The sequence below is a fragment of the Aptenodytes patagonicus genome, chromosome 4 (genome assembly GCF_965638725.1).
Source record: "Aptenodytes patagonicus chromosome 4, bAptPat1.pri.cur, whole genome shotgun sequence".
Taxonomy (NCBI): domain Eukaryota; kingdom Metazoa; phylum Chordata; class Aves; order Sphenisciformes; family Spheniscidae; genus Aptenodytes; species Aptenodytes patagonicus.
Window position 1 is genome coordinate 83,800,888 of NC_134952.1, and position 17,947 is coordinate 83,818,834.

Consider the following 17,947-nt stretch of genomic DNA (forward strand, 5'->3'; position numbering starts at 1 on the left):
ATCATGTGGCATGGCATGGCAGAGCAGGCTGTAGGCGCAGCATGTTGCTAAAAGCATGTGAGGACTTACTGAGAGCTAAGTTTAAAAGACCTGCTTCAATACCCTGTGCAATAGACAGCATCACGGTGCAAGTGCATGCCTCCATCTTTTTCTGTTCCCCCGTGCTAGGTCTGGGTGCTATGACAGCAATGCAGTTTGATTACTTTCAAAGCCCAGGAAAAGTGCACCCCAGCTCCCTAGTGCCAAGGCTACAGCCTGAGCAGGAGGCTGTGGAACGATGATTTATATCTGCCTTTTCCCTGAGAGGTCCCTCAGAAACTGGCTGAAAATTGAAGAGAACAATTTAAGGAATGCTGACTCAGGAAAAAATACGGTCCCACTCTCTTCCCTATGCCTTTTCTGACTGGCCTCAAAGGCAAAAGCCAGTAGCACTGGGTAAACTGGAAGTTTTCTCTGCAAGTGAGATGTTAACTAAGAGTGAGAATAGACAATGTGGGGAAGGCAGACTGGGGAAGGCTATTATACAGTAATAGCCTTTAGTTGCAGAGGGCTGCATCCTAAGCCAGAAAGGCACAGAAAAGAAATAAGCAGAATAGAGATCCAGATTCCAAAGCGACAGATAGTACTGGGAAAATGCTATGTTCCTAACTGTAATGTGCAAACACAACGTAACGTAACGGGCAATGAGGCACCCCGTTGCTTTTGTACAACTAGCTTTTACGTTGAACTGGCAATGTATGTCAAAAGTGTAACTGCTTTGTTTTTTCCTCAAGCTAGTGAAGTGAGACTGTGCCCTTCACTGTGTGCTAGGCATCAACTGTAGCCAGCTGAATGGGCCAGGTAGCTGTCACAGGATCCTTCAACAGTCAACGGACTTCTCTGGAGACCGCTTGGGAGAAGGTGCTTGACTCAGGTACTCTGAATTGACTCGGGGAGGAGTCTCATCCACTGTCACCTACAGAGGGAGGCCACACAGGCTGGCCGGTGAACTCAGCCGGCGCTGCTGTCCCCGCAGCAGGGTGGGAGGTAGGGTATTCCACTCCAGTATCCCAAATAGATGTTTCAGTTCTAAAAATAATGCTCATTTTTAGCAAAAATGCTCACCAGTTGAGAACCACTGTTTGTTGCAAGACGTGTTTTGAATCATTTGTTTTTAACATGCTGTAATGTTTAGCCCCTGCTGCAGCTGCAAGGGGAAATACCCCAGCTCTGGAATGCACAAGACTGCATTTTGGGGAAGGGGTAGCAATGCAAATCATGCTTGCTGTATCTAGCTTACTGGTTTTCTCCACAGCAGCCACATAACTACAGATTCAGATCTAAAAATCTCATGTAGGCAGACCCAAAATTCAGATTTGTTTCAGTAAGTTTACAAGGACTAGACAGTAAGTGTAAAATTCTGCCCATGGTATTCCTGTCCCATGAAATCATGTCATCACTCTGGGAAATGAGTTTCCATTATACTCTAGTTTTAAAAACACAAGAGAAAAGCAAGGTGGGATAAGGAGCAATGAATAGATTCCCCTTTTTGGCAAAGGCACTGAGAAGTAAATCTACTGGCTTGGCCAATGTTTAATTACCTTTAAGTACATGTCAAGATGTGCTTCTACCAAACTTAGCAAAACTTGCAGTTAGGGAAGCAATTGTACGAAGACCGTTTCCCTAATGATAAACTTACCAGTGCTTACAACAGAAATATGGGCTTTAACTCATTTTTCACCTGAAGATCTAAGCTGTTATAAAAATGTCAGTAACTTATCACTTGCCTCATTAGCTGACGCTTGTGTGGCCAGCGGGAGCACATGTAGGACTTTCATCATCAGCACCCAAGCTGGCTGGACCACAGAGCCATGCCAAACATCTGAATTTCCTGTAAACCACCATGAACCCTTAACCTCAAAATTTTTAGCTGGCAACCCGACAAAAGAAACTGTTTTACACGCTATTTAGTAAAGCCTTATATACCACCACCACAAGGCTGGCCGACTGCCCACCACTTGGAAACACTTGACTTGCAGTGTAATGCCAGCACGCAGAGTGACGATTGCCGTCAATCATGCATCCTGTGTGGGCGAAGGTGGCTGGACCTCGCAGCGTGCGCAGCCCAAGGTGCTCCCCCTGAAGACAGTGCCGGTTCCCGGAGCAAACAGGCAGACCCCGCTTGGATGGGAGGCTCTTCCTGGCCTGAGGGTAGACTGCAGGACTTTCTTTCTCTGCAAAGAACTTATTAAATGAAAAATGCACTGTTGGCCGGTCTCAAGCTGTTCACAAAAGCCTGCCAGATTTGCCAAGTCTTTCTGATTTGTTTTGGTAAGCGGAGGATGGAAGGGTGGCTATAACAAAAAAATCTAAATGAAAACAACTTTTAAATATGATAAACTAAACTGAAGTACTGTGTAGGATTTTTTTTTAGGACAAATTAAATGTTTTGATTGGCTTGAAACAGCTCCCCCCACTCTTTTCCTGAAACTCCACTCAAACAAATAACTATTCTTGAGTGACTCCAACAATACTTTTCCCTCCAATTTTGTTTTTGATTCAGCTATTAAAGCATAAAAATCAGTTCCCCTGCTCAGGGTTCTCATGAAATGCTGTACGAGCCTGAACCGCATTCAAGCTCAGAAGTAATGAAAAGGATATGTTTGCTGTGATCACAAGTAATTGGCTTGCTGCTTCAAACAGCATTACAAAACCAGGCAGATTTTCTTTTGGGTATCGGAGAATTGATGCTTAGTATGACAGAAGGGCACTGGCATTTTCTTTAGTCTGCCAAGCTGCCCGTGGAACAGCTATGATGTGAGCTATTAAAAAAAAGGGGCTTTAAAACCAGCACTGAAAGCAGTGAATGTTGTAGTTTTCAGTCACATGCTAGAGTTGAAATTCAAAACGGATGGCCTTAAAGACTACATGACTAAAATCTCTGCTCTGGTCCTCGTGGCAAGATAGGATGGGATGAACAATGCAACACCCTGGAGAAAGCAGAAGCTTGAATCGCTGCTGCAGCAGGAAATCTCTGCAAGGTTAGAAGAGAGATGACCCGAATCTGGCTCATCAGCCACAGTGGTTATCTGTTCATGCAGCTTCTAGCCATTTAGTTTAAACGGCGATGCAGCTCGTTAGAGAAGAAAGCACGTTCCATACAGAAAAAGGGAGTCTGCCCCAATCTGCTTTACTGACTGCAAACTGGCAGCAATCCTCTGGCACTTGTTAAGTTGATACGGTAAAGTTCAGTCAGGCAAATTTAGTTACTCCAGGTTGCCCTGACTAGGAAATAATCCAATAGCCTTTATGGTAGGCTCTTGTCTATCTATCTAACCAGGGTGCACAACGTTATCACTACATGTGCATGATTTCTGTGGGTAGGAAGAGAATATCGCATTTCAAGTTAATGCCTCTTCTAGCTTGTAAAATAATTTCTGATTAAGTGGGTTCAGACAAATGAGGTATTGCTGTATGAAAAAAGTCCTAGTGTATGTCATCCCTTCACAAAAACAGGCCTATAAATAATGTCATTAGAGATCCATCTCACATCTCACAGAAACGCATTCAGGCTGCAACGGTAACACAGATCATGACTTAGATTATTCAAAACAAAGACAGACTTCCCCCACACTCCCGCAGTGAGTCCAGACCTGAGTTCGTTACTTCATGCTAACTTGGAGTCCTGAGATGCAGGTTCTCATAAAAGTGCGTTTAAACTCCAGAATCAGTGGATCACAAGATTCAAAAAAGGAAAGATTGTATTTTCCTGGTCAAAAACTCCTTCACAAGGCCACTTAATGGTATATTTAGCATGCGTTGAAACAGGTTGAAGCTTCTTCTGGTAGCCCTTTATTATATTAAAAAACAACAAGAACAACAGCAACAAAACCATGAAGAGATGTTCCAAGCTAATGCATGACTATCTTTGGGGTTCCCTCTTTCTGTTAAGGTTTTCACAAAATACAAAATTAAATGTCTTTTCTACATACAGAACAAAGTAGAATCAAGTAACTGATCAGAGTATGTACAAAAACTTACACATTCTGTCTTGTTCTTTAAAAAAATATAAATATCAATAGTGTTCAGAAGAATGGGTTGGTTTTATTTTTAAGGCTTCATTCTTTTAGATCCTTCATTATTTAATGAGGTGCCAGGTAGGCAGGAAAGGGAGGGAAGAGAGGAGGTCATGTTTTTTATTAAAGATAATGTGATTAATTCTCGTGAGACTCTTCCTCATCTCTGGCAGGAGGAGATTTCCCTCCACATTGATTTAAGTTTCCAGGAAGCAAAGGTGGAAGGAAAGGAAAATAAAACCTTTATTATTGCTATTTTTTTCCTTCATTAAAATCTTGTTTTAAACCTATCTCTGTTCATTGTCTTTGTAGAGAACCATCTGCCAAGTACTTGGATTAAATAGACTCGAGCAGGAGGACTATATCCCAGGTCCACCTGGGAAAGGTTAGAGTGAGGAAGAGACCGCTGGAGGGGTTTTACCATTGACCCCGGCAGAGGTAGCAAGTGCTGCAGCTAGGGCAGCTGCTGCTGTTGCATCCCTGGGCATGAAGTCTGTGGGGAGGCTTTCCATCAGGCACTTGAGCTGTTCCTGACCCAGTTTGATTTTATCGTCTAGCTCTCGCTGCTCTATGAGGAGCGCGGACTTCATCCTTACAAAGTGCTGGTAGTCCTGGAGCTGCTCCTCGGAGAGGTAGTTGCCCAGGATCTCCAAGACCACCCGTTCTCGACGGTCAAGGTTTTCCTTCAGTTCCCGGGCATCTTCATGCTGGCCAGCCAGCAGTTTCCTCTTCTCGTTCAGCGAACTCTGCAGACACCAGAGAGAGTGCTTCAGTATCAGCAGCACCAAACTCACTGATCCCCCCTCTCCTTCCCCCCGACACCGTGTTTGCCACTTCTGGGGGAGGCGGGATGGCTGCTAAGCTCCCAGACACACAGTCAAAAGCCTGGGGGAGGATGAACTCCTCATTGTGGATTGAGTGTGAATCCCACTGAATCAGACTCCGAATGTTCTAGTCAATGTGGGGCAGAAAGCGCTCCAAGAAAGTCAGTAAAACTGGCTTGAAAGCAAAAACTACCAGGAATATCTGGCTTTGTTTCTCATAACCACCCAAAGAAGGTTAAAAAGTGGCTTCAACTGAGGCAAAAGGCGGTGGGTTGTTCCATGACGCACAACACCATACAGCCTTTCCTCCTGCCGTAGGTCACAGACATGCTGTACCGAAGACGGCCATTCTGTTTCGAGACAAAAGCTGCAGGATCTGAGGCATTCATACAAACCGGGACCAAGATTCCCAGGGAAAGAACCACGTTTGCTACTGCTTATATGTAAGCGCTAAGACACCTGCCTTCCTGTGAGCCTTTGGAGGTCCTAGCTTATACAAGCACGTTCTTGTGCCTGCTGCTGTCCCGCGTCCCAAAAACGGCCAAGATGCTATGCTTGTGCAGATACGTACCCGCTCTTCACTGTTGGCATTTTCCCCTAGACTACTCAGAACGTTCTCTACGCGGGCCAGGCGTCCCGAGAGGGAGAGCAAGAGGTTCACCACCTTATCCAAATCGCCAATGAACATCTTGTACTTCTCAAACTCATTAGGTTTGCATAGCTTGCTGATCAACAGCTCCACCTCCTCTCCAAGAGCATTATTCATCTTAATGTCTGCAAGCAGGCCTTCCTTGGCTTCCTTCAGGATTTCCAGTTTGTGGGTCAAGCTCCCGATGAGCTCAGCCTGTCAGAAGGGAAACATATTGCCACATTGATCATTACCATGATCACCCTGGTCATATGGATGACGACAACAAGAGGATATGGCTACGGTTCCTGAGGAGCAGGGTCAAGTCAGCAACAGCTGACAAAGGAGACATTAAGGAGGAAACAGAGAAAACTCTGAAATTCCACATCTAGGTGACAATCTGAATACCCGATGAGACTGCATGAAGATATATTTGTTCTACCATCAATGAACATTTACAGAAGAGACATCTGATTCGGTGTACCATATTCTGATACCCAGCTACCTACATCTGAAAGATGCAGGTTCTTTGAAGTCTCCAGGTGAAAACAGCTACAGCCACATTTCCTGCATATTTCCCACTCCCTGCCCCAGCCTGAAATTTCTTGTTTGATGTTATATTTTTTACGACCCAGAACTGTACAAAACAACTGGCAGAAAAATGAATTTAAGCTGTATTAATGGCATGACAGCAGGCTGAGCTGACACTTGCTAGTTACATATGGCTTAGCAAGAAAGAAGGAATTGCTACGTATTTCCCCCTCCTATAGTACTCTGAAGCTACTGACTGCTCCTTACTCAGCCGCCTCTGTGTTGAGGTGCAAGCCTCAAATTCAACCGTGACCAAAAATCCCTGCCTGTGCAGGCACTGCCTCACACAGAGAGGCATCAAGCAAGCATTTACACCAAAGATGCTCTAAATTTGCTTAGTGACTGAGCAAAGACATGGAGAGCACACACCCATTTTGTGAAAATGCTGGCAACTGTTTCACTGCTGAAGAAAAGGAGGCCCCCAGCGTTCAGTTACTCCAGAAACAGCAGTGCTGCACGTGTGCTGGAGATCCTAATTTCTGTTAGGATTTAGGGGAAAGACATATACAAAAGCAGAAGTCTATGGCCTGGGGCTTGCAATTCTTGCTTCCATTTAGTCAGAACTGAGAGCATGGAGAGCAGGAAAAGGTCTTCATGCAAGCGTCGGGTATTTTCAGTCTCTTCGGTTTGTGCACTGCTGAGGCACCATTAGACGTATGGTAATCTGCTCTGCATACAAACACTGCACGATGAAATACAAGTAAATCACAAGGTTGCCTGAAAATATTCTCTCAAGTTTACTAACACAGTCTTCTTTCCATCAAAACTGACAGTAATTTCAAGTAGGAAGGCGGTCTACTTCAAAGGAGAAAGGATCTTCAAATCCAGGTCAGACTGGGGGTTGCTCTGAATTGGCCCTTGTCCCCAGGGGTGGCCTGTCAGAGTGGGGTTTAATAGGCTGGTTTCGCAGCCGGGAAGTTAACAGCACTGTTTAGGCAGACACCACTAGATGGTACACTTTGCGTGCATCCTCTGGAGCATGTGGTTTTGTGGCTGCACTACAGTCCACTGCCAGCTTCCACATATATGCAAAGGCTGAATAAAATGCGAGTAATATTCTCTTAAAACAAATGTCAGCTACCAGGCTTATGCTGGAATGACTGCTAAGTCACGCCGTTTGTTAGCAGCATAGTTCAGGGGGACAGGAGAGCAAAGGTGGTACTAAATCCCACCTGCTAGGATAAGGGACAACCAAAACTCCTTTACTTGGATTCTCCCCTCAGTAGGACAGGTAGCATCCAGAGACAAGAACCAACACTTGCCCTTCCCTGTGCCTATGATGCTAATGCCACCTTCAAAAGAAAGATCCGAGGTCCTTATCAGTTGATTGTTGGACCAAATCCTGAGGAGCAAAAGAAGGGATCCATTTTCAATGATTATGATGCCGGTGGGAAAACTCTATAGCAGGACTCTACAGGCTGGACACAAAGTCCGGCATTAACCTCAACAGGTTTTCAGGAGGACCGAGCTGCTCAGAACTGGCTGTTCTTCTTCCCTGCTCCGGGAGCTTTGCTCAAGGTGCAGACCTGCCCTCCAACCACAGCAGGAGGCTACGGGACTGCTGGGAGTGACGAACCTTTGTTCTGAAGGCATGGGAGCTGGATGGGGACTGTGAAATACTTGCTTTGTGTTCATTAATCAGTGACTCTCCGGCAATCCCAAATGCCAACCGATATAGCTCCTTTGCATACTTACAATGGAAATGAGCTTGGTTTATCCAAATGACCTCTCAGAGTAGCTGCCTTCTCAGATAATGCCTATGCAAATGTTATTTCACCCAGACCATGAACAAACATGCCAGGCAGATCTTGCTGTCTGGGCCTAATCACTCCCATCTATTTTCTGTTTTCCATGCAAATGTAACCTTTGAGGCCTGGGACTTGTCCTCCACGGCAGGACATCCACTTGCAAGCCTGTCAGATGTTTGCAGCATGTCCACCGACTCCTTGGAGCAGGACCCTCGCCTTGTTTAATCACGCCCTACCTTTCACATTGGTATAAGCAGGCAGCCGGTTTTGAAGTGAACAGCACCCCAAGAATCGAGTGCTACAGACATGGCAGGGGCTACTTTTGAAGCTGGGTGCTCTACAACCAATGGCTTGGGCCGGATAATTAAAGCAGCAGACAAAGGCCTTAGGCAAATGCTTTTGATTAGCAACACATGCATGATCTATCTGTCTAGACTTGCTACCCAGAATCTGTGTAGGACCACAGAAATAAGAGATGGCAGGTATGGCGAGTGTCTCTAACCCATTCCAGTGGCACGGTATGACAGCTCCTAAAGACTTGACAGGGTCCTACCTGCACCTCAAATGCTCCACAAAATAGGGCTAATCTACTCACTTAGTACTCATAATTTGTGTTACAGAGCACTTTTTGATGGAGGTCCCATTCTAGCTGTCATTGTATTAAAGCCTGGGGTAGGGAGCAGATTTTGCTTAGCAGAGAAAAGCTGAGAACAGAAACAGTAAGGCAATATGAAAAAGAGAGGTGAGCTCTCCAAGTCAGGGCTGCAGGACAAATTGCATACTCGCAAACACCACTCAGCCTCACATCTTCTCTCTGCTTTTTTACACTTGGCATGGGGATGAGGACCCAGAGAGAAAATGTGAAGTTGTGCTAGAGAGAGACACGTGAATTCTCTGCACTTTGACAGAGAGGCTGATCTTGGGAGCCTTTCTTTCAATCCATGCCTGATTTCAGTGCAGGAAGAATTAAGTACTGTATTTACAGCATAAGGGACTTGCACAAATATTTGTATCCTTCAGTATGTTTAAACTCTGCTGTTGTACAAACAACATGAGATACGGGCTGTGCTACTCTGTCCAGTGCAATGTAGGATGTTTTAAATTTGCAGGCAGGCAGGCACATCTGCTTTTGACACGAAGGTAGTAAGTGTGTGAAGGGAGGCACAGACAGGCAAGTACCTGTTTGTGGCTCCTTGGGATGTGTGAGCTTCGCAGCATGTCTGTAATTAGCAGGTAACCAATGTGAGACAACCACAGGGACAAATTAGAAGGCCCTGCAAAAGCCCTGAAAGACAGAGCACCCAAGCCTACAGCAAGAACTGCAGAGGCCATTCCTCAGTGAAATGTAGCTGCAATAAGAGAGGAAAGTGTTTCCTCCTCTCCTGCCCTGCTCTCCTCCCACCCAAATTATCACATCGAGGTTGCGCTGACTGAGCGGCTGAGGTGCACAGGGCTTTCAGCAGGTCAGTGAAACAATGAAGTGTGGGGCAAAAACAGTAACCAATGTTTCTTTGCAGGCAGGGAGTGCAGACAGCAGGTAAAATGGGTAAATTGGCCTCACCGAAGAGAAAAATCCTAGGGCGAAACCTCATGCACTCAGACAGTGCAGACACTAGCTGGATTCTGTTCCTGTTTCTAACCCGAGCTGTCCTTGCTCAAGTCACTTCACCTCCCCCTTTTCCTTCCTTGCTACAGGACAGGGACTGCCTCTTACAATCTGTACGCTCAGCATTTGGCGTAATACAGGCCCGCCTCAGGGTTGTGCAAGATTTGTACTCACATTTGCAGTGAGTACTCAGATTAGCTCTCTTCGTTCAATCTGGGTCACCCTAATGAAGCTTCACAGGTGGCCTAAATGCACCCAGCCCCCACGCAACTTGGGACTGCCAAAAGCTGACATCAAACAGAAATGCACTTTACTTCAGGGCTTATTATTATTTCAGGAATGTAACCGGCAAATGGTGGTGTGTGCTGAATTTACCTTCTTCTCATTGATGTCCAGCAGCTCCTCTTCCTCACCTACTTCTGGCAAGTCCTTGATTTTATTCAGCAGTTCTGCTTTGGGTGCTGAAACATTGTAATAAGCAGGACAGGTGACCAGGGTTACAGGAGCTTCCTTTTCTTCTCTCCTACACCACAGTGAAGAAAAAGGAGGAGTTCAGTCTGAGCCTGACTTTTTCCCATGCCTAGATCCATGGTTTTCCAGCACTCCCTCTTTGGTACCTTCCTAGTGTTATTAACCACAAAGGAAATGGCCGATTCCTGCCATCAGAGGGTGCCTGTCAGCTGCTTTCATCTCTCTCCCCTGCACAGAACAGCGCAGCTGCTCTGTTTAAATGTTGACCGGTTAACAACTCTATACGGGATCAGATCCTTGCTGAAGGTAAATCGGCACAGCTCAGCTAGTGATGGCTAGACTGACGATCTTATCTGGCATGATGCATTACAACTTATTTCTATATGGTTCTCCAGCTGTCACTTGGGAGTCTCCATCTTAAAAAAACACACTGGAGGACTTGGGCTGATCTTTGCATCCCCCTGTAATAAGTAGGCGCCCACATCCCTCCTTCCACAATTTGGCCTCCATTATCTTTCTGCCCGTCACTGTTTTGGTCCTGATTTTACTCTCGTATCTCCGTTACTGTGCTTTGGACTGAATTTGGACAAAGGTTAAGATGGCAAAATCAAATAACATCTCCAGAGATGGTTCATTTCCTGTCCAAGCTCAGCTTTGTTTTCTACACAGCCCAGAGAGGTGAGCTCAAAGGCCACACATACAGCCGAGCTCCTGAGAAAGGGCATTCAGAAATGCCCTGCCAGTCCTCTCGCCTGGGAACTGAGAAACTCACTCTCCGCCAGCGTCCACCTATACAGATGCAGAAAAATTCAGCACAGGCTTGTCCTTAAAAGCAAGCAAGCAGCGAGTTCTGCTGCGACATTAGCCTACAACCCCAAAAAGAAGTGCTTACGTGTCATCTTCGACTACTGTCCTGCTAGCTGTCTTCTGCGTCATCTTCCTTTTCATGTTGTTCTCCTTCAGCAAGCTGGTTCCACTGGGAAAAAGCCCTTCCATTAAGTCCATGGTTGTCTTCATTTTGGAATCTGGATCCAAGATATCAGCCAGCGACTTGTCTTTATGGACAATTTCTTTTGCTAGAGCCTCTGACTTAATATCCTCTGGAGTCTTTTTCTTTGTCTTTACTGGAGGTGCTGCGCTGAATGTCCCGGAGTCCAGGTTGCCATTTTCTGACTCTCCGGTGATGACTGTTGGCTCTCTGTGGTTGCCTTCAGGTTGAGTTATGGGCTGTCTATCAGCGCTTTGAGACCCTTCAGAAGACGCAGGCCCTTCAGAAGAAGCAGGTAACTGGTGCTGCTTATCCACAGCAGGTGGAGAGCTAGTCCTCTTTGATGCAGATGGCGAGAGGGGCCAATTATTTTCACTGATACTGGTGCCCAACCCTGTTATCTCTCTCTCGGCCAGGGCTTTGGGAAAGCTTTTGAAGCTGCTATGGACAGAAAAATTCTGTGAGATGAAGATAAACTTACCACACAGGACCATTGTGAACACACGGTGAAGGCCTAAGACAAGTAAGTTTTCCTTCTCTCTCGCTTATTTTTGTCTCTTACTTCTCACTTCAACACGGAAGGACCCACAGTATGAAGCTACTGGCACCAGAAGCATATTGTCCCCTCAACTTGGACACTGCTGTTTTGTCATTCCAACACAGAAGGAACTAGTGAGTCACAAGCCAGTTTGTTTTCTGCTCACAGGCTGGGGACGTTGAGTCTCACCACCTGGGAGTACCATCCTGAGCAGCCTATACTCATTTGTTCTTTTCATGTTGGAAAAACCAATCACTACCGCAGTGCCAGCCAGATTCTTCCCGGATGGAAATCAGAGCAGCTCCTTGGGAGCGAGGGAAGCTGTGCCGAGTTAAACCAGCTGGGCACCTAGCCCAAAGTCCTATCCTTCAGGAAAAATTCACTATGGAGTGTTACTGTGACATATTTGTGTTGTCACTTCTTGGCAGATGGTCACTGTTTCATAACAGCACTATTTTGTGCCAGGTCTAAAATGTATTCTGGGAAGCTCTAACTGTTTGGAAAAACTGTCATGGATTTTCATAGTTCTCTCTCAAAAACCAGTAACTGGAAGGAGTCAGCAGCCATTTTAACTCTTCATGCTGGAGTGAGTAAGAAGCAACTCCACTGAAATCCATACGGTAACTGCAGGGAGAATGAGACCGGGATAGTTTCTCACCCATAACCCCCTTTGCCTTGCTTACTAAGCATCTGTCAGTGCATCTGCTGATGGGCTGCAAAGCTTTTTGCCTTCTTGCTTTGTGCCCTGCCCTGGCCACATCATTTGACAACGCTCTTGGCAGCCAGCAAAGCCTACCGGCAGCGAGGCTGTTTGTCTGTCCGTCTCCCCTTATAACGTGTGCGCTTCTCTGCAAGCTTCCCGCTCAGCTAGCAGCTGTGGGTGGGTCGTCACAGCACGCGGAGCTGTGGAGGTCAGTCACATTTGTCTGGAGCCCCGCATATCTTACTGTATATGGCCCTACAATGCCCGAGACGCTGCATTACAGCCCTCCCTTACCTCACTTTGGCCTCCTCTGTGAGCCTGGTGGATTTGTCTCCAGCTGCCCCATTCCCCTCAAGCACCGCCGGTGGGGGAGGAGGTGGGAATTCCTCCGTGCCGTTTGCAGAAGTGCAAGAGCTCAGCTCAGGAAGAGGACGGGATGGCAGTGAGGGTGAGAAGGGTGGAGCAACACCACCGGGCTGGGAAGGCATGACAAACACCTCGTCGTCTTCATCGTCCTGCAGCAATGGTGGGGGCGTGAGCTGCAGGCCCGACTCCGAGATCCGGAGATGGGTTGTCCCCGGGGGAGAAGGAGTCTCTGGGTCAGAAGAAGTGCTGCTCTGTGTCGGCAGGGACTGCCACCTCTGGGAGAACTTTGGCCCAGCCGCTGGAGGAGACACCATAGCCCTCGGGTAGCTGTTGTCTTTGAATGAATGAGCCCACACCACTTTGGGTGGGAGGGACCTGTGAAGCAGCCCGGCTTTCCTTCTCCACATCATTTCTTCCGTGAGAGTCTCGGGGGATCTATCCTGGACAGCATCCAAAGACTGTGCCTCAATATTACCGTTGCCCTCAGGGGGAACAGCATCTCGTTTGGCATGGTGCTGTCTCAGAGCCTGGCCATCACCTGCACTCTGGAAGTCTGAGGGAGCCTGGGTGGGCGTATTAGGGGAGGACTGGCCAGATCCAGAAGGAGTAAGGTTAAGGAACAAGGGTTTAAAGCCTTGCTTTTGCTCAGGATAGTGACTCCTTGCCTCTGTTGGGGGTGGGGCAAATGCGGAAGTCCTGCTATCTGGCCTGGAAAGCTCTGAGAGCTTGTGGTTCTCGGTCAGTGTGGCGGACCCAGTGACAACCTCGCTGCTGTGGTGACGATGGGGATAATAACCTGTGAATGCCATTTTTTCTGAGTGGCTTCTTTCTTTCTTGCTGAAAGACCTAAAAACCAAGAGACAGACCATGATAAGATTAGTAATTAATCAATGAGCAAGAAAAGCTATTGTGCACCTCCTTAATGAGCAAATTACGCAACCATACCAGAGGCCCGGGTCAGTGCCTGCTGATCTAGGTGAGGTGCAGTTGTGCTTTGAAACTGGTAGTAAAATCGAGTCTACTAATGCTAGGGACACAGAGCCAGATCCATTCCCACTCACCATCTCCCATTGTTTTCAGCGTGTGCTAGATCACACGCACATGTGCACACATGTAGCAAGCATCACAGCAATAACTTAATAGAAACAATTTTAGGAAAACATAAGTGCCTGGCTTCCTTTCCAGCTTCGCTTTGAATTTTGTTTGTTACAGATCGGGCTAGTAGCAACTGCTGTAAGAAAGACTACTTGATATTACCGACCATCAAACTCCATTCTCAAATGCTGATAATTTTAAGAATTTCAAACAAAGCGAGGCCAAAAAATGCACTATTTTGAATGTGGAGAAAAATAAAAAAAACCTCTTACAACCTTGGAATCCTGTTAGAAAAAAGAGCTCCGCTCACATAGGCAGGTGTTACAAAAAGCAAAGCCAATACACTTCAACTGCAAACGGATGTTAAGGCTGCAAAGCCAGCAGATTAAATTATTCCTTCCAGGTCTTTTAAGATGTTCTCATGTGAGTCTGAGAAACAGTGTCGGGCATTTGAAGTGAGGATCCTGCTCAGAATACATAGCCAAACCTACTTGCCCCTACGGCTATTTAGCTGGAAAACAAAATGAGCAGTAATAATAGCGCTAGCAGATGCAAGAGAAGATGGCCTAAAAACATGAGGCCATACCATAAAACAATAAAATACAATAAAGCTCTACTGCCAATATATTTTCTGTTCTTGAGATGCATTGTTCAAATAATCCAACACTGCCAATCTGTGCTGTTTGAGACTTGGGCCCCAAATTTGCTCTCAGATGTACTGGTACAAATTATGAATAACTCTGTCAAAGACATGGGTCGTTCCGGCTTTATTCTGGTGTAACTGAGAATAGAATTTGGCAGCCTTTGCCTGGGGGTGGGGAAACTTTCCAGACAGACTGCTCTTGGTATTGTCTCTGGTTCCTGGACAGTAGCAATGTGTATTCTTTTCAGATGCTCAGTGTTTGTCAGAAACACCAGATGGTAATTCTCTAATCGAAAGATCTCTCCTACTGTGGAAGCAATTGTGGATTCTAAAACTGGTGGAGCAACAACCGTTCCCAACAGTGCTTATGAGAAAGCTATTGTATGACAACTGGGGAGTAGCCTAAGAGCACGGAGCCTAAGTCACGGAGCACGTGTGACCGGACCAAGTGATTGCTGACCAGGGTTTCCATAACTTCACTATCTGACAGTTTTCCTCCTTCAGCAAAAGAGGTGGTCGGGATGGTCCCATCTCCTCTCCAGCACATTAAGCAGCTGTGTCCTGAAGAAACCTGGAAGCATAATTACTACTGCCTGCTATTGCCTTCCCTGAAGGGCCCGTGAATGGAGTACGCTGCAGACAGCGACAGGATGGTGATGGTTAGAACTGAGAGGACTGTCTAGAAAACCAGCTATTTTGGGCTGACAATCACAGGGCGGACAAAGACTGCATCTCTTAAGGGATGGATTAAAGATGCTACAATAATCCCATATGACCCAGACTGTGAAATACTCACTCACACTCAGGCAGGGGAATGTTCAACAGTATCCTAATAGTGGAACTCCTTCTGTGAATCATTGGCACATGGGTAAGGTCCTGGTCTACCTGTCCCTTTCAGTCTGCAGAGGATTTGGATCTCGTTCACACTGAGAGTTAAATGTAAAACTTCTACCGGCTTCAGCAGTGCACGATCAGAGCCCTCTGGCTTCCGAAACTCATGCCCGTTCTCCTTCAGGTCATTTCAGGTGCAGTAACATAAGAAAAAATCACTCGGCAGCTGAGGCTCGCAGGGAGTGATTTGCAGCCTGTGTAGTGGGACCCTGTGTCCTCAGAGCTAAGGGCTTTTTCCTGTCTTCTCCCATCCTTTCGTTCTATCTTTTGGGAAATCCAATTCTGATCAAGAAGGGAAAGCAACCTCACATCTCCCAGAAGAAATGTGCTTGCAGAGCATGCAGGATGCCTACGCAGCGGAAACATCATAAAACTGTTAAGTTAATACCAATAATCTTTGTGCAGTGAAGCATGAAAATGAGAAACCTACATTTCGTGCCCCAATAAACTTGTTTTCAGTCTGGGTGTTCAATCCCGTTACTTGGAAAATAGGTTGGGGATAAAAAAAAAAAGGAAGCAGCAAGTAGTTATTGAGAGGAATGATGAAATGCCATCTCTAGAAGAAACAGGGAGGCAGGATGAACTTAAACAGCTGTATTGTTCTCTTAGGAAGGAAAATGGAAAAAGTTATTCCAAATCAAAGTGAACAGGTTTGTTTTAAATAATCATAAAAGGATGTGCCTGAAGGCAGACTGAATCCCTCTAAAACAACATTTATGTCTTCTTAGGGGCAAAAATGGCCAGCCAGTCAGAAGTAAGATCCAGCTAGACTAGGAGCCTTCCTCTCCTTCTAGCTGTCGCTCCCTGACCCAGAGCTGCATGGTGAAGCCTTTGGAGAAAGCAGTGTTAACTCCCACCGTGACAACAGAGTGGGATGACATTTACTGCGAGTTTGTAAGAAACAGAGCTCCTTTGTGAATAATTTAGTCCCTTTTGATGGTTTTTACTGTAAGATGAGTTAGCTGTTTGGACACTCAGAGCTTAGGGCAAGCATCTATTTAGTATTTAAATGTAAATACAGCAAGATCAACTTAAGTTCTAGTTAAGTGCAAAACAATCCACTGCTAAGTGGATAGTTACATAAGTCCTAATATTATGAGTTTTATGATTACACTTTTCTATTTTTAAAAACATTTCTTTCTCCCCTGTTGCTGAGCAAAATATCCTGCCTGCACAAAGGAAAGCAGCCTAAATGCAAGCTCCCAATTCAGCAAGATAAATGAAATCTCCCGGTTTCAGTCCATGCAAATGTTCACTTGCTTTTGGGGAGGCAGCACCCTGGACTGGAGAAAACCAGACAGAGTGGGACATCAAGGTATTTTTTCCTTTAGAATCCTTCAGTTATGATAGCATCTGGACGTGAGTTCTAACAGCAGATCAAACACATTTTGGAAGGTACGTAATTGGAAATTTGCTGCAGAAACATGCTCCAAGATGACATGAGGAAGACTGGATAGTGAATTAATGTCTATAGTGAAAAAAAAGCTCACAGCAACTTACTCCTCCTAACTCTGCTGGGCACAGCACACCCAGAACTGTGTCCGTGCAGATGTTTTCTCTAGTTTGTCACAACCCATCTGTTTACATAGACAACACAGGACAACTGCTGCTGGCAGCAGGATGGCAAGAGCTGATCCTGCAGTGACAAAGGGGACATTAACATATACCTACCTGGCTCCTGCGCTGACCACATAGAAAGGATCTCTCACCATGGGGCCAAATTCACTGCTTTCCCTTCTCAGCAGGTCCTGGAGTGCAAAGAGAGTATTAGCAGCGAGCAGAAAGCAAAACATAATAACAAAACACTGATGCTTCCTAGTAAGAAGAGAGCACAGCATGTGCCATATACAGATGGGAGGAAAACTCTAGCGTGGCGTACCACCCTCCAGCACCCTACTCCTGCTTAGAGGACCTGTCTGCCTTTTTCGGGGTAGATTGTGGACAAACAGGCAGACTTATTCAGAGAAATGTTTTTTTAAAACCTCTCAGCAAGTTCTTCCCTCTTCTAAAAACATGCTCAACAGTACCAGTGGGACCAGGGTGTTCACCTCTGTTTTACATGCAAGCCAGAAGCTGAGACATCACTGAAGCACTCTTAACCGGGGAAGCTAAACAGTGAACAATCCGTGCCCAAGCCCAGTGCCAAAACAGGACTGAAAGGCTGCGGAGATGCCGAATGCCACAAAGGTTGGAAACTCCAGCCACAGGCAGAGGTGCTGCAAAACATCACAAAACCTAGCACCTGGTTCTTCTGAAAACCAAAGCGCAGGAACTACCTCCTCTTTAGGTATTTATGTCATCTAAAACCAGAGAAATTTTGCAGCTGAAATACAGTGACTCTCTCTGCCCTAGAGCTCCCACCATATGACACCAGACTATTATGAGACATGAAAGCAAATGCTAAGCCTGCTTTTGAAGAGGTTGGTATTTTCTCCCGTACGATCTTTTCAGCAGAGAGCATTTCAGTGCCCCCCTTCCCCACACCCTTAGTAATTTGCTTTTTTGGTCAGTGTTGCTGCAGAGGGAGGGTAAGTGCAGATCTTGATTTAGGAGTCCAGGAGCTGGGAGATATGCAGGCTGAGACAGACTAAAAAAGCAGAGAGGAAGGAAGGCTGAGAATGCGTTCTGAAGACCGAGAGCTAATAATTCCACATGGCTATCAATTTCTTTATATCTTTAAACAAATTCCTACAGTGACATTGCAATGTGATTTATACGCAGTCTGAAAGGAACGTTAGACACTGTACACAAGGCCCTGAAAAACATACAGCGAGGCAGGGAAGTCTGCTGCTAAACGGGA

General features: G+C 46.0%; 1 protein-coding gene and 1 long non-coding RNA gene across 3 annotated transcripts in view; one reads left to right on the forward strand and one right to left on the reverse strand.

The window, feature by feature from the left end:
* The first annotated feature begins 507 nt into the window (after window positions 1-507).
* Window positions 508-4,345, forward strand: LOC143159897 (uncharacterized). The gene is made up of 2 exons (XR_012995270.1): window positions 508-913; window positions 1,775-4,345. It is a non-coding gene; the product is annotated as an uncharacterized LOC143159897 (long non-coding RNA).
* SHROOM3 (shroom family member 3) overlaps window positions 3,809-17,947 on the reverse strand; it is a 33,280-nt gene continuing 19,141 nt past the window's right edge. Inside the window, exons 4-9 of one of the 2 annotated variants that reach the window (XM_076337435.1) lie at window positions 16,819-16,895; window positions 12,447-13,364; window positions 10,816-11,352; window positions 9,828-9,975; window positions 5,451-5,723; window positions 3,809-4,801 (exon numbers count right to left, since the gene is read on the reverse strand). In XM_076337435.1, the coding sequence (XP_076193550.1) occupies window positions 4,442-4,801; window positions 5,451-5,723; window positions 9,828-9,975; window positions 10,816-11,352; window positions 12,447-13,364; window positions 16,819-16,895 (2,313 nt within the window). In that variant the 3' untranslated portion in view covers window positions 3,809-4,441. The remainder of the gene's footprint in view (window positions 4,802-5,450; window positions 5,724-9,827; window positions 9,976-10,815; window positions 11,353-12,446; window positions 13,365-16,818; window positions 16,896-17,947) is intronic. The other variant, XM_076337433.1, reaches the window with a different exon arrangement.